At 38.6% G+C, this 16114-nt stretch overlaps 1 protein-coding gene and 1 pseudogene across 4 annotated transcripts; both read right to left on the bottom strand.

The window, feature by feature from the left end:
- Positions 1-5822: 5822 nt before the first annotated feature.
- Positions 5823-7110, bottom strand: LOC121995149 (annotated as a pseudogene).
- Positions 7111-8604: 1494 nt separating this feature from the next.
- On the bottom strand, positions 8605-12288 carry LOC121997436 (transcription termination factor MTEF18, mitochondrial-like). 4 transcript variants are annotated; one of them, XR_006116274.1, is made up of 3 exons: positions 10870-12288; positions 8972-9108; positions 8607-8778 (listed from the first exon to the last, which is right to left on the bottom strand). XR_006116274.1 is itself a non-coding variant. In XM_042551835.1 (2 exons), exon 1 carries the CDS (start codon positions 12241-12243, stop codon positions 10495-10497), a length of 1749 nt encoding a protein of 582 aa, XP_042407769.1. In that variant the 5' UTR covers positions 12244-12288; the 3' UTR covers positions 8605-9108; positions 10460-10494. The 4 variants fall into 4 exon arrangements, 3 of the variants coding, with proteins under 3 accessions (XP_042407769.1, XP_042407771.1, XP_042407770.1); XM_042551835.1 differs by having other exon boundaries at positions 8605-9108; positions 10460-12288; XM_042551837.1 differs by lacking the exons at positions 8607-8778; positions 8972-9108 and adding an exon at positions 9123-9403.
- Positions 12289-16114: the final 3826 nt, after the last annotated feature.

Raw genomic sequence — 16114 nt, 5'->3', positions numbered from 1 at the left:
AGCATAGGTTAAAATTATTGGAACTTATCGTTTGATTTTAGACACTGAATATCATTTAGATCTTTTTCAAACTCTTTATGTTCCTTCTGTTAGTAGAAATTTAATTTCTTTATCACAACTTGATACAGTTGGACACTCATTTAAGTTTGAATATAAAAATTTTAATTTATTTAAGAATAATTACTCTATTAGTTCCGGTGTTCTTTGTGATGACTTATAAAAATTAAAGCTTAATAATTTGTTTGCTGAGACTCTATTGACCTTGCATCATAATGTTGGAACAAAATGTGGTCTAGTGGATGAAAGCTCAACTTACTTATGGCATAAACGTTTGGGTCATATATCCAAAAAATTGTTATAAAGATTAGTAAAAAATGAAATCCTTCATGATTTGGATTTTACTGATCTTGATATTTGTATGGATTGTATTAAGGGAAGATATACAAAACACATAATTAAGAAAATAACTACAAGAAGCGCACAACTTTTAAAAATTATACACACCAATATATGTGGACCTTTTGATATTCCATCTCTTGGCGGAGACAAATATTTCATGACCTTTATAGATGATTATTCGTGTTATAACTATGTCTATTTATTGCATAAAAAATCTCAATCAGTAAATATCTTAGAGGTATTTATTAATGAGGTTGAGAAATAATTAGACAAAAAGGTAAAGGTTATTATATTTGATAGTAGTGGTGAATATTATGGTAAGTATGACAACTCAGGGCAATGCCCTAGTCCATTTGCTAAATATTTAGAACAACATGACATTGGTGCTCAATACACAACGCTTGGAACACCACAATAAAATGGTGTTGCAGAAAGGCATAATTGTACTCTAATGGATATGGTTAGGAGTATGTTTAACTATTCTCATTTACCCTTATCACTATGGATGTATGCTTTGAAAACCGTTATGTACTTGTTAAACAGGGTTCCTAGTAAGGCAGTTCCAAAAACTCCTTTGAACTGTGGATCGGAAGAAAACCTAGTTTAAGGAACCTACATATTGGGGTTGTCCGGCAGAAGTAAGAATTTATAATCCACATGAAAAGAAACTGAACTTAAGAACAACAAGTGTATTTTCATTAGTTATCCAGAAAAGTCTAAAGGGTATAAATTTTTATTGTCCTAATCATTCTATGAAAATTGTTAAAATTGGGAATGCTAGGTTCATTGAGAATGGTGAAACTAGTGGGAATGTTATACCACGTGATATGAAAATTCAAGAAGTTAGGGTACAAATACCTTTGCCCATTACTTCTTCTTAAGTTGTTCCTATGGTTATTGGACATTATGACAACCTACAAGAATAAATGAATGACCAAACACTCCATGATATTATTCACAATGAACCTAATGTTGATAAACCACAAGCAATAACATTAAAAAGGTCTGAAAGGGAAAGAATATCAGCTATTCTGAATGATTATATGATTTATCTATAAGAGTTAGAATTTGACTTAAGTATTGACGAAGATCTAATTTTATTTTCACAAGTCATAGAAAGTGTTAATTTTTCTAAGTGGTTTGACGCTATGATTGAAGAGTTGAAATCAATGGATCACAATAAAATTTGAGATCTAGTTGAATTGCTTTAAGGGTCAAAGACAGTTTGATGTAAATAGATCTTTAAGCCCAAACATGACTAATGACAATATTGAACGATACAAAGCTAGACTTGTTGCCAAAGGTTTTACTCAGAAAGATACTATTGATTACAAAGAGACTGTTTCTACTGTCTCAAAAAAGGAAGAATTATTATGATAATGGTAGCTCATTATAATTTAGAGCTACATCAAATGGATGGGAAAACTACCTTTTGAATGGAGATTTAGATGAAGTGGTTTATATGGACCAACTTAAGGAGTTTTCAATTAAAGGAAAGCGACACATGGTGTCTAATCTTAAGAAGTCAATATACAGACTTAAACAAACTTCTCAACAATGGTATCATAAGTTCAATGATACTATAGTTTCCTTTGGATTTAAGAAAAACATTATAGATCGGTATATATATATCAAGGTTAGTGAGAGTAAGTTTATTTTTCTGATTCTATATGTCGATGATATCTTGCTTGTTGCTAATGATCTTGATTTATTACATGAGACTAAGAAAATCTCGGAGAACTTTGAAATGAAAGATATGAGTGAGGTATCCTGTGTGATAGGAATTGAAATACTTTGTAATAGATCACAAGGAATGTTAGGGTTGTCTCAAAAATAATATATTACTAAAGTTCTAGAGAGATTTGGGGTGGAAAAATGTTCTTCAAGTATTGTACTAATTCAGAAAGGTGATAAATTGAGTCTTATACAATGTCCAAAGAATGAATTAGAACCCACACAAATGGAACAAATTCCTTATGCATCTATCGTTGGAAGTTTAATGTATGCTCAAACTCGTACCAGACTAGACATCAATTTTGTTGTTGGAATGATGGCCAAGTATCAAAGTAATCCATGATTGGATCATTGGAAAGTTGTAAAGAAAGTTTTGCGATATTTACAAGAGATGAAAAAATACATGCTCACTTATAGGAGATCCAATCATCTTGAAGTAATAGGATACTCATATTTAGATTTTGTTAGATAATTGGATTCTAGAAAATCCACATTTGGCTATTTGTTCCTTTTAGTTGGATGAGCAATTTCATGGAAAAGTGCAAAGCAGTCAATGATGGCTGTTTCAACTATGGAAGCTGAGTTTGTGACCTGTTTTGAGGCCACCATTCATGGATTATGGCTGCAGAACTTTATTTCAGAACTTGGAATAGCCGACAAAATTGTCAAGCTATTGAAAGTTTTTTTTGTAATAATGTCGCGGTAGTCTTCGTTTCTAAGAACAACAAATATTCAAAAGGTGTTAAACACATGGAAATAAAATACTTTATAGTTAAAGAAGTTCGGAAACAAAAAATGTCAATTGAGCACATTAGTACCCACCTTATGATTGTGAATCCATTAACTTAAGGATTGCCACCAAAGACATTTAATAAACATGTCATAAGGATGGATATTATGAAAAATTATTAATGACTCCATAATTAAGTTTATACTCTTTTATATTTGACTCTTGAGCTCTTTAAAAGTTATTTTTGATACATAATATGTGTCCTGTTTTTCTATATTGGTGTATACATGAATGAATTATGCAATTATTAATATGATTTGTCTCATAAAAATATTATGGATGAACCATTAAGTTATATCTCATTGTGTTCATGTTAAGTATATAACTAATATTGTGTGATGCGGTGGAGAGTAACGGAGAAGACACATGGAATAAGGGAGGGCATTTTGGTTTTTCCACATATTGAGGGTTTTAGTATTTATGGAGCACTATTCATCAACGCGAGGGGGGGGGGGGGGGTTTTCTTGGTGTTTGAGTCATCACCACCTCCCTTCTCCATGTCGAGGTCGCCAACACAGCCATGCTTCTGGGCCGATTGAGACACGTCGTCGCCGCTTCGGACGCATGCCACGTCCCCCTCTCTCATCAGCCACCACTACCACCGATCAAGCATGCCTCCGGCCTTCCTCCATTTCATCACGCAGACAGCGTCGCTCCTCTCATCTTCTCGTGTATGCACGCGACCTCTCACGCACGAGATCGCTGTCGCACCGCCTCCCTCTGACGCCGCCCCGCCATTACCTGCAACCTCCCCTCACGCGAGTAGTCGCCCTCGTTGGTCGCCCCTTTTCTTCCTTGCATGAACTGCGCCACTGCCTTCCCCAGCCATGCCTTTGCCGACCACACCTCCTTCACATGAGCAGTGCCTCAATAGGCTATCGCCTCAGCAATGTCATCACCTCCTTCGTCATGGGGAGCCGGATCGTCAGAGTCGTAGGCAGCCACGACCAACCCAAATGCCTCCCCTCTCTGCTCCATCGTCCACCCTGATAGTTGGATTTGCATCCTAGCCACCGGGTTCTACCGGATCTGCTCCCCGACTACCTAGTTTGGCCTTCTTCATTGCCTCCTAGTTTCTTGTCGTTGCCAACTTCACCAATACATGCTGTTATACATTTCCGACGCTGTTGATCATGCCTCCAAGCTCCAGCTGCCATTAGTCTTCGATCCGACCTATCTTTGTCCTTCGCGTTGTTCCTATATTTCGGCCTGCTTGTCGTTGCTATGTTCCGACCTATGTGCTGACACTGTATTCCGACTTGCGTGCCATTATCACATCCTGACATGTGTGTCACTATCGTATTTCATCCTGTGTACCATCATCCGGATCCATGTCGTGTCTAACTTTGTGCCCCAAAATCCAACTCCTCATCTGGCTCATATTCATCTACTCTTCTATATCACAACGACTCGATCAGTGTTACGACTAACTCACGGGTCTACCAGAGGGCGCCCTCTGGGCCAGGGTATGTTTTCCATGCTTATTCTTCCCGCATTTCATTATTCTACTATTTAGCCTGCTTCTTATATATTATTGGGACCTGCCTCAAGCATCGAGGTGCTAGGGACTGGGGTAACCCATTCGCTGTCTACTTGTAGTGTTTACCAGAGAGCTTCTGACGACTTGGTCAACATAGAAGATAGCACATCACACCCTCCCCCTTCCGAGTCATGGAGACTTGGTTTGCATTGTAGCTACAACATTCCGGTCGTTCCATCTTATTAACTTCCAGATGGGATCATTGTAATACATGGAAGGAAATATGTTGAACTAATTATGTACAACCACCATGAACCTTACTAGTTTTTGCTTACTGATGATTTATGATTGACCAATTTAAAATAATAATTTATGTTTTGTGCATTGAAGTGTATAAAGTCATGTGTGTCATGTGGGAGAATGTTAGAAATAATATTTTATTTTATATTAGAAATAATATTTTATTAATGAAAAAAAATGATTAACAAGGCTAGGTTACTGGCCTGGCCTGGCCCGACCCGAAAGAAGTTTTCCACCGGCCATCAGGATAAATCGGAAAGTACTTGTGGCGGATGACCTAAAAGCCTCATTTAGAGGAAAAATCTCTACAAATACACTGTACCTAGGAATCAAACCATGGGTATTTGGAAGACAACTGAGCATCCTTACCGCTACACCATAGCCCTAGGGGCTTATTTATTATTAATGACTCACATGTATGATGGTTCATATTCTTTGATTTTATTGTAATTAAATAGCATGATTAAATAAACACAATTATAATTAATAATAGTATAGGTGGAATCTGCTATCTCAGCGACCCCACACGTACAGTCAGCCCCACGACCATCTGTGAGGAGGTAAATCGGGAAATTGCAGTTGGCCAGTGCTGAGAAGGGCTTTTTCCCTTGACTTTGTCGAGATTCGAACTCTTACCCTATGATAGCAACTCTGCTCCATACTAATCAACTCAACCTTATCTCGAGTGTCAATTATGATTAATAGATACATTCATATTGGTCAATGAAAAGATAATTCTCCTATTTATACAATATGAGAATGAATGCATTTAAAGGAACATGAAAGATTATTCTCATATTTCATCATATTCATGAAATATGAGAATGATTATATTAAGAGACAATTTATGTAAACAATAATGGATTGTATAAATGAAATGTTACAAATGATCCTCCGTCTATAGGTCTTTGCTCCATTAAAGAAGCTAAGCAAGAAGAGAGGTCAAAGGAAAAAACATAATTATCTAAGAGGTTATTCTAATTTTTTTCATACTTGAAAGTCATCCTGAGTCCAGATATGTTTATATCATATTCAAATATAAAATATCATATTCAAAACCTTGGGCGTTAAGGAATATATAATAACTTAATTTACATATACATATTGACATTCGTAGACTTACAATTCAGACGAGAGATAATGGAGATTCCCATTCAAGATCTTTCCTAGGAACCACTCGTGCATATTCATGGCTTTCATCGTCGCCGGCAAATTCCTAATTTATTCTTGCCCTTCACATAAGGATACTTCCGACACAACAAAGCGACCTCATCCTCATCCAACCCAATGCACTACTCTGGCATCACAATGGCAGAATTGTCGAAGTCGATATTGAAAAGATCAACATGTTTAAGAATGAAATGCCCAGCTTGAAGCCTCCATTCCTAAATTGATGAAAAACTTCAATTTTTGGGCTATTAAGGCATCATCCAGCTCAAAAAATATCTTCCGAAGGTTCTTGCACATCAGCTCGCCCATCGTTCCCTTTCTAGAATCCAAGTCATAGAACACACGAATATTCCTACACACCTGGAGGAAGATATCGACATTGTTTTCCGGGACAGAGTGTGATAGATCGAAGTCGAGGAAGACCTTATTCAGATACTGAAACAAGTGATCGATTTCGTCACCAGGGTCAGCGTCTGCACTCAGCGCGGAGGGGACAGAGAGGCAAATGCCGATGATGGATGTGCGGTGGAAGCCACGGGGAATCTGATCCCGTGAAGATGCTGGGGTCCTCACGGTAGAGGAGGCCGAGCTTCGTCCAAGGGAAGCCGTGGTGCACTAGCGCCGAGACTGCGGCAAGGAGCAAAGCGTCGTCAGGAAGGAAATAACTGGGGTAGGCGGAGGCGGCAGGGAGGTCGATGCTCTCGAAAAGAAAAGTCGTAATCGTTGACGGGGTGGTATGTGAGGAAGCGGCGGAAGATGCGCTTCAAATCCACGCCAGCGGCGCTCGAAGAGAAGGGGACCTGGGCGACGAAGGCGGAGAGGGAGAAGGGGGCGTGGGAAATTATGGTGTCGGCGTGGGAGAAGGGGATGGCGCGGGCGAGGTGGAGGTAGTTGGTGAGTTTTGCGGCGGCGTGCAGAGGAGGCGGGCAGAGCTGCCACCGGGAAGGCCAAGCGAAAACTGAATTAATCGAAAATCGAATTAATCGAAAACCGATTTAATATTAGTTAAAATTAAATTAATTAAATTAATTATTTCAGTTAATACTAAATTAATTAAATTTATTTAAAATAATAATAATAAAAAATTATATAAAATTAATATCAAATTAATTGAATTAACCGAATGCTCACCCTGTCTTCCTAAACCTTTCCTTATTCAAACGTTAAGCTACACCGACGATAAAATAATTAACATAGATTTAGCATTAAAACATCTATAGCCTACTCCATTACCCATTATAATATCCACTATACTTTAGATTACGAACATCGTACACGCAATTTTAGAGTAAGTAAAATTGCATTTGCTATTTAATGATTGAATAATTATAGTGGTTATTCGTTGAATTAAGTCGTTGACACTTCCTAATTTTAACAACTCTAATCCATCTTTTAAAATCAATAATAAAGTTTTTGAGCTTGACCACACTGATAGGAATACACTCATGTTTTAGAATGAATCTGAATTTTTTAGCGATGACAAAACCATTTAAGGCTTTTTTTTTAAATAAAAATTTCATAGGAAAATAAATAGAGTTTGAAACAAAAATTAATGCGTATAATCATATTGGATAGTCTCAAAGATTCATGGATTACAATTTAGAGTGAATTTGATGTATCCTAAATCTATTAGTAATTTTTGTCAAAACTCACTAGTATCTAAATAATGTTTAAAGCCATAAAATTTGAGCATTGGGGAGATTTAAGCATGACAAGACTCAAGAATTATAGGAATACATATATATTATTTTGAAGTGAATATCCAAAGCATAAGTCCATTAGTAACTTTGTGCCAAAACTATTAAGCCAGGAATCTTTTTAGAAATTCACAGATATCTGAACTAGAATTGATGGACATGATAACACTCATAAGAGAGTCTAATAAATATATAGATCTTAATTTAAAGTGAATTTCATAAACTTGTCTTTACTTTTGTTCAAAACCTATTAATGACTAAATTATGTTCAGAATCAAAAAATTTGAGTTGGATCACATTTAAGAGAGTCCTAAATATATTGGTTCTGTTTGGAAGTGAAGTTGATAAATTTAAATTCATCATAATTTTTAGTTAAAAGTCACTAATGGTTAAATTGGAAATTTCGGCTTGACTAGACTTAAGAGAGTATCAATAATACATTTATTTTATTTTAAAGTGAATCTGATAAACTTAAATCTATTAGTCACTTTATGCCAAAACTACTCAAGGCTAGAATTCTATTAGAAACCCACTCTATTTATGTGAAACTAAAATTGGTAGACATGATAACACTCGAAGGAGTCCCATTAATGACTTTCATCTAAAATTTATTGATTAGTGAATAATGTTCAAAATAAGTTTTTTTTTAATTATAGCCAAAATCAAAAGAGTTCCAAATTAAATAGGTCTCGATTTGAAAGGAATATAATAAGCTAAAATTTATCAGTAGCTTTATGTTAAAACTACTCAAGACAAGATTTTTTTAGAAGTCTAAATAAGGTATATAACTAAAGTTTGTGAGTATTAATTTTTTGGGTAATACAGGTATTGGTGAGTATTGTAGCATAATAACATATAAAGAAAGTGTTGAGTGCTAAGAATGTGTACCATGATTAGAATTGAATCCTAGGAATCTTTGGACATCAAACACCTTTGTTTATTAGGAAACACAAAAACTATACATTCATACAAGAAACAACACAACAGCGAGACGACATATATTCATACAAGACTATGGGAAACAACACCTTTGTAACATCTATGGGAACTTGAATGTTCCATATATATTGAAAAAAAGCACAGAGAAAAGGATAGATCACAATATTTTTAAAATAAAGTAACAACACTAATATACATTCATACAAGACTAAGAAAACTTACATGTTAAATCGCAGAGGCGATTCCAAAGTGAAAAGTTCTCTTTCATACTACACAACAATGAGACGATCCATCAATATTATGAGCTCTAGATGTAGCTGATACTACAGAATTGCAGATATTTATTATTTTGCCAATTGATTGAGGCTCTTATGGAACATGAGTTTAGGAAGAGAACTATTATGTGTGAAACAAAACCTTTTAGCATGCATGTAAAATAAATTTTTTTAGCATGACAAATACCTTTGAGCATAGGGGCATTTTGAGAAGAGTAGATTGCTTGATTTAATAGATAGCAGAAATAAAAAACGGAGATCAAGACTGCCTGTTAGACTGGCCAAAAGCTGCAATCAACTGGGTTGTACATTGGCAAGTTCAAGCTGCTTTGATAAAAACCCTGTTAGTTCCAGGAAGCTTGTCTTCCCATAAAAAAAAACAAAGAAAAAGGCCGGAGGAGCTTCACAGGGATGAAATTCCAAAAAACAGTCTGTTCCCATCACAGAAAAGTTCTTTCTAGTTGTTCGATGATGATTGTTTAATTACAAATAACATACAGCCAATAAGATAAGTTAAAAACAATTGGAAAAAAAAACACTTGCATGCCATGTTCAGTTGCTCCACCGGACTAAAGCCAAGGTAGATGAAAGCAGATCCCAGCTTACTGAAGTAGTAGAACTAATAAGGAAACAGAATTTAGCAAACATCCAAGTTAGAGTATGAGGGGATATTAATATTCCTAAATCCTTAATTTATCTATTTATTTTCTAAAATCCAGTGCAGAAAAAGAATTTAGCAAATTTACAAGGATGAAGGATGGATGAGTGTCACTTAAGTGAAAGCTAACAAAGACTTGAGATCAGGTCTCCTAAGGGCATCCTCAATGGTAAAATCTAAAAAGTAAATTCATTTTTACCACATACCACATCATAAATTATAAACCTACTAAGTATCCCAATGATAAACCTAAAAAGTAAATTTATTAGCCTATTATCTTAGCCATTGCAATTTAAAAAAAAAAAAAAGACGAATACGTTCGCTCCCAGCGCCTCCGCCAACTCGTCCCAGGACCAACACGGAAAAGATAAATCACGGACGACTATTAGTTTTTGGAATAATGACTAACACATAAAGAAAACATTTACCTCGACTTTATCAAAATTTTAACCATTGGAATTTGAGATAGAGAGAGAGAGAGAGAGAGAGAAAGATGGTGGCTAGATAGTAATGGACCACAAAAATTTGGTACAAACTTGATTCTTGATTTTAGAATTAAGGTGGCGTTTGGTTAAATGATGGGAATGACTACAAGTATGGATTTGATAGTGAGATATAATGGGAATGAGAATGAGAATGGAAATGAAACCCACCTAGTTATATGAGTTTGAATGATTCCCATAAATCTAAAAATCATTCCCAAATTGTCATTCCAAACTCACAATCCAAACATCATCTTTTACTATCATTTCATTCCTTCATTCCCAAACCTATCAACTAAACACCCCCTAAGTTTTTTATTTAAACCAAAAATCCAAATCACCCAATGATAATAGGTTTGAAAATGGAGATATATTTTTAAAATCCAACAATTTCGTCCCCTATGGGATGCCCTAATAGGCGTTGAGTCAGCAAACTGGAATAAGAAACTCAACAGTAAATCCATAAATGCTAGTTCTGGAGAATCAACTGAATTGTCATGAAATAAATCATGAATTCCGAATAGTTTACACGTACAGTGTGAAGTCCAGGGGTATTAATTTGTCAATTCTTCAAGCCTGATCTTTAGGAACAGGTCGGGAAGAAAATAAGCTTATTTGATTTCCATCTCTGTCAACTCTGTATGAGTGACGCTCCAACCACTGTTTAGGAGCAGCTGGATGGAGACGATAGAGGGTAGTCACGAATTTGCTCTCAGAATATGTTAAGATGGTGGACGGAGAAAAGGACTTATTCAGCAAGCCATGTTCTTTAAGCCAGTTTAGCATTTTGTATCGAGGCCTGATTCTGTTCTCGAGATTAAAACAAAGAAAAGCAGGGAAATGATAAAGGTACTCCAACGAGAAGCCCATGTCATTGCAAAGGAAATCCACCTTCTCACGGAAGGTGTTTTTGCACTGCTTCAATATAATGGGTTTTGTATTTACCATCCTGCAAACCATGGAGTACTCAATACCCAGCCCCAGAATGCAATCGAAGCGCCCCTGCAGTTGGTCGTTTGGGCCTTGGAGTGCTGATACGGATCTGAGTGTCAGCTCATTCTCCCCAAATCCGATACTCAGCAAGAATTCCACTTTCTTGTCCAAAAACTTATTCATCCTTGCTGATTTTAGCCTTTCCAAACCATGACGAAACCGTTTCTCTGATGATGTGTCATGAGAGCTAGTTAGAATAAATTCAGGCGAGAGATAATGGAGATTCCCATTCAAGATCTTGCCTAGGAACCAATTGTGCAGATTCATGGCTTTCAAGGTAGCCGGCAAATTCCCTAATTTATTCTTGCCCATCACATAAGGAAAGCTCCCAGACAGCGTAGCGACATTATCCTTTTTCAAACCAATGGATTTGAGATACTCTGGCATCAAAATGCTAGGGTTTTCCAAATCGGTATTGAAAATATCAGCATGTTTAAGAATGAAATGCCCAGCTTCAGAAGCCTCCATCCCTAAATTGATGAAAAACTTCAATTTTTGAGCTATTAACGCAGCATCCAGCTCAAGAAATATCTTCCGAAGGTTCTTGCACATCAGCTCGCCCATCGTTCCCTTTCTAGAATCCAAATCATAGAACACACGAATATTCCTACACACCTGGAGGAAGATGTCCACATTGTTTTCCGGGACGGATTGTGAAAGATCGAAGTCGAGGAAGACCTTATTCAGATACTGAAACAAGTGATCGATTTCGCCACCAGGGTCAGCATCTGCACTCAGCGCGGAGGGGAAAGCAAGGCAAATGCCGATGATGCATGCGCGGTGAAAGCCACGGGCCTCGAAGGTGAGAAGCCTGGGAATAAGTTTGTCGGAGCCTGATGAAAAGATGCGGGGCTCCTCACGGTAGAGGAGGCCGAGCTTCGTCCAAGGGAAGCCGTAGTGAACCAGCGCCGAGGCTGTAGCAAGGAGCAAACCGTCGTCGGAAAGGAAGTCACTGGGGTAGGCGGAAACGGCAGTGGAGGAGGAGGAGGAGGGAGGGAGGCCGATGCTCTCGAAAAAAAAGTCGTACTCGTTGAGGGGGTGGTATGTGAGGAAGCGGCGGAAGATGCGCTTCAAGTCCACGCCAACGACGCTTGGAGGGAAGGGGATCCGGGCGACAAAGGCGGAGAGGGAGAAGGGAGCGTTGGAGACGATGGAGTCGGCGTGGGAGAAGGGGATGGCGCGAGCGGAATGGAGGTACTCCGTGAGCCAGCACCGCGCCTCCTTGAGGACACGTTCGCGGACTTGGAATTGCAAGTTAGTGAGCTTCTGCGGCAGCGTGCAGAGGAGGCGGGAGATCAGCCGCGGGGAAGGCGAGGCGTAGCGCATCGCGTATGGGCGGAAGGAATCACGACGGGGAAGACCAGATTCAGAAACACAGAGGTAGGGTTTGTTTCAAAGGTTGAATTGGTAAAGCCCACGGCCCGTAAAGTCTCCTCTGCTTAAGCGTAGGTCCAATGCAAGCGTTAAGCCCATGTCCAATGCAAGTTTGTCGAAGATTTATAAAATTAAAAAACTTTAATAAAAAAGTTTTATGATGGTACAAGAGAGATTTAGAATTTTTAATTCAAGAATAGATTTTAATTTTCAAATCTATTTTCCCTTCTAAAGGTAGAGTCATTAATTAATATTCACCCTTAATTATTAATGTTCATGATTAACTTTTTTCAAATAATTAAAAAATAAATTATTTGATAAAATATTTAATTATAATATTTTATTTCATAAATAGTTAGTAATAATTAAAATAGTAATTTTTTTTGGAAATAAATATATTTGAGATTAATTAAAAATATATATACAAATGACTATAATTAAATTAAATTTATAAGTAAATTAAATATTAAATAAAAAATTATAAATTAAATTAAATTAAAATCATAAATTTATTAATTTATTAATTATAAATTATAAATAAATTAAATTAGAGATCATAATTAATTAAAATATCAAATGAAAATTATATAGAGATGTTAAATGAAAATAATAATAATAAATAAATATATGTGGTTTATAATGTAGGACACACACAAAAGAATTGTATGGAGGTTTTTAATTGTAGAAATAATAGTAGGTTTTTATACTTGTGATGTGATATTGATGTGACATATTGAAAATTATAAAAAAAATATTATTGAGAGGTTTAACCATTGGAGATGTCCTAAGAGCATGCATCTCCAATGCAAGATTTATGAGAGGTTTGTAAAATTTAAAAAGTTGAATAGAAAGTCTTGAACCATTGTAGAGGTAAGGTTTGAGGTTTATAGTTCAAGAGCAGTAGTGAAAACACAAACCTAATTTTTTATCTCGAATTTGATGTAATATACATGAAGTCATGCAACTCATGCTATGAATGGAATCATAAAAAAAACTCATTTAGAGTTTTAACCATTGGAGATATTTTAATAAGCTTTCATATTATTGAGATAGCATATTGGAATCATGAAAAAAAACTCATTTAGAGTTTTAACCATTAGAGATGTCCTAAAAGATTTTTACATTTATGATGTGACATTGATGTGACATATTGGCTCCCGGGGCTATGGTGCAGCGGTAGGACATCTAGGTTGTCATCCAGACACCCACGGTTCGAGCCTCAACTATGGCGAATTTGCAGAAATTTTTCCTCCAAATGGGACACGCAACTAAAGGATGTTGGGCTCCTGGGCTGCCCGCTGCGAGCGCTTCCCGATTTACCCTGGTGGCCGGTGGGAAATTTTCGTGGGGCCGGACCGGTCTCCTCAAGCTCGACGTTACCCAGCCTAGTTAATCATTTTTTTTGATGTAGCTGATTGGGAACTGTTGGTGCAACCTTAGGTCAAGGTTGACCTGGTTGACCCGAGTTGACGTGACTCGAGTTGTATTTTGATGTTTGACTTGGGGAGATTGTCGGTGCAACCTTAGGTCAAGGTTGACCTAGTTGTGTTGCATGTTGATGTTTGACACTCGTGAGAGAGTTCTATTCTTGATGTGGGACAAGAATAGATGTTTGGGAGATTATTGGTGCAAGTAGGTGGTTGACTGGCTTGACACGAGAAAAGTCCAAGTATGGAGACTTGGCACGGAAAAGTCAAAGAGGGACCTGGCTGGAAAAGTCCAAGTATGGAGACTTAGCGGAAAAGTCCAAGCGGGGAGCTTGCACGCGAAAAGTCAAGTATGGAGACTTGGGGAAAAGTCCAAGTATGGAGACTTGGCTGGAAAAGTCAAGTATGGAGACTTGCACGGGAAAGTCTGGTGAGTGAAGCCAGGTGGGAAAGTCCTAACCGGGATGTTAGGCAGTTGAAAGTCCCGGTGAGTGAAACCGGTGAAAGAAGTCCTAGCGGGATGTTAGGCGGTGTGGAAATCTGGTGAGTGAAGCAGTGGAAAGTCTGGTGAGTAAAGCCGGGCAAGGAAAATCCAGATGGATCGGGGATGATCGGACTTCGGTGTTGGAAAGTCCAAGTAGGTCAAAGGATTGACGGACACTTGGCAAGGAGTTCTAGCAGGTCGAGGGTGACCGGATGCTAGGGATGAAGTACCAATAGGTCAAGGTTGACCGGATATTGATTTGGAAGTCTTGGGACTTGGTTTGGGCAAAACCAAGCTCGGATCGGTCACCGACCGATCGATGTCTGTTTGCTCGATCGGTGCGGTGACCGATCGAGATCAATAAACTCTGTTCGATTCTTGCATCGATCGGTGGCCGATCGACCAGCAACAGGCGAAAAAGGCGGTGATCGGTCCACGGGCCGATCGGCCCATCTGATCGATGCGGGGACCGATCGGAGACGGCGTCGCGGAAGGGCGGCGAGTTGGGATCGATCGTGGACCGATCCGGTAGCCTGATCGGTCCACGGATCGATCGAGTATGCGCCTGAAAGGATCAGTAGCGGGCTCTGCGGGCCAGGCTGAACTGATCGGTCCGTAGACCGATCAGTGTCTGATACTTAGATCTCTCCAGTCTTTTCAGTACTGAAATTCATAGAGGTGTCCGATAACTTCTTCCTCTTTCTCTACTGTTGTGCTCTTGAGCTTTGTTGAGTTCCGAAGCTTCGTGTGAGCTTCTGCGACTGGTTTCCTGCTGTTGTAGGCGTTGCTTGAAGCTGCTGCTTCATCCAGTCGAAGAGAAGGCAAGTTTCTCCACCCAGAAGGAGTGATTATTAGCCGGTTCTCCGGGGACTCATCCACCGACGGATTGATAGGGCTCGTCCACCTTACGGACACGCCGAGGAGTAGGAGTTTATCTCCGAACCTCGTTACATCGACGCGTTGAGGTTTGATCTTCTTGTTTTTCGTTTCTTGTTCTTATTTTCGCTGCGCTAACCCTAGTTTGTAGAAAGAAACGCGAACGATTTGGGGCGGCTATTCACACCCCCCCTCTCTAGCCGAGTACGAACGATCCCAACAAGTGGTATCAGAGCGAGGCCGCTCTTCATCGGATTCACACCCGTGGGAGCACAAGCTAGAGATGGATCAATTTAGAGAAGACATCACCATTCCACCCTTCTACAACGACAACTTCGCATATTGGAAGGTAAGGATGATGTATTTTCTTAGGACTAATATGTGGAACTGGTTTTGTGTACAAGAAGGGTTTACTCCTCCAATGGATAAAGAAGGAGAGCCTCTAGAGAAGAACAAGTGGACGAAGGAACAAGTCCACCAATCCACGATCAACAATGAGGTAACTAAAACAATTGAATTTTCATTACCTACTAGTGTTTTGTGTAAGATAGGTAAATACAACAATGCCAAGGAGTTGTGGGATAACTTGGCCAAGTACCATGAGGAGAGCTCCACTTCAAGCCATGAAGAGGAGCCTAGTGAGCCAAGTAGCTCACATCATGGAGGGAGCGAATTGGGAGTTGAGGGCTACTCAACATCCAAGGAAGAAGAGGAGGAGAGTTCCTCTTGTTCAAGTTCGGAGCAAGAAGAAGCATCTACCTCCGGAAGGGATGAAGAAGAAAGCTCATCTACATCCACAACCCTAGGTAACTCAAACACTGTGATTTCAAGCAAATTACACATAATGTGTTTTGAGTGTAGGAAGTTTGGGCACTACAAGAGTAAGTGTCCAAAGAGGGTTAGAAAGACTCCACCGGCGCCAAAGATCAAGGAAGTCGGAGTCCCAACACGCAAGGGCAAGGAGCACGTGGTGTGCTTCCAATGCAAGCGAAGGGGACATTATCGGAGTCAATGTCCGAGGGGGAGGCAATCTCAC

Source organism: Zingiber officinale, chromosome 6A (genome assembly GCF_018446385.1).
Source record: "Zingiber officinale cultivar Zhangliang chromosome 6A, Zo_v1.1, whole genome shotgun sequence".
Classification (NCBI taxonomy): Eukaryota; Viridiplantae; Streptophyta; class Magnoliopsida; order Zingiberales; family Zingiberaceae; genus Zingiber; species Zingiber officinale.
This window is presented reverse-complemented; position numbering and strand designations above follow the sequence as displayed.

Coding starts and splice junctions, on each gene's coding strand:
- LOC121997436 (XM_042551835.1), bottom strand. CDS start 12,243: ATGCGCTACGCCTCGCCTTCCCCGCGGCTGATCTCCCGCCTCCTCTGC.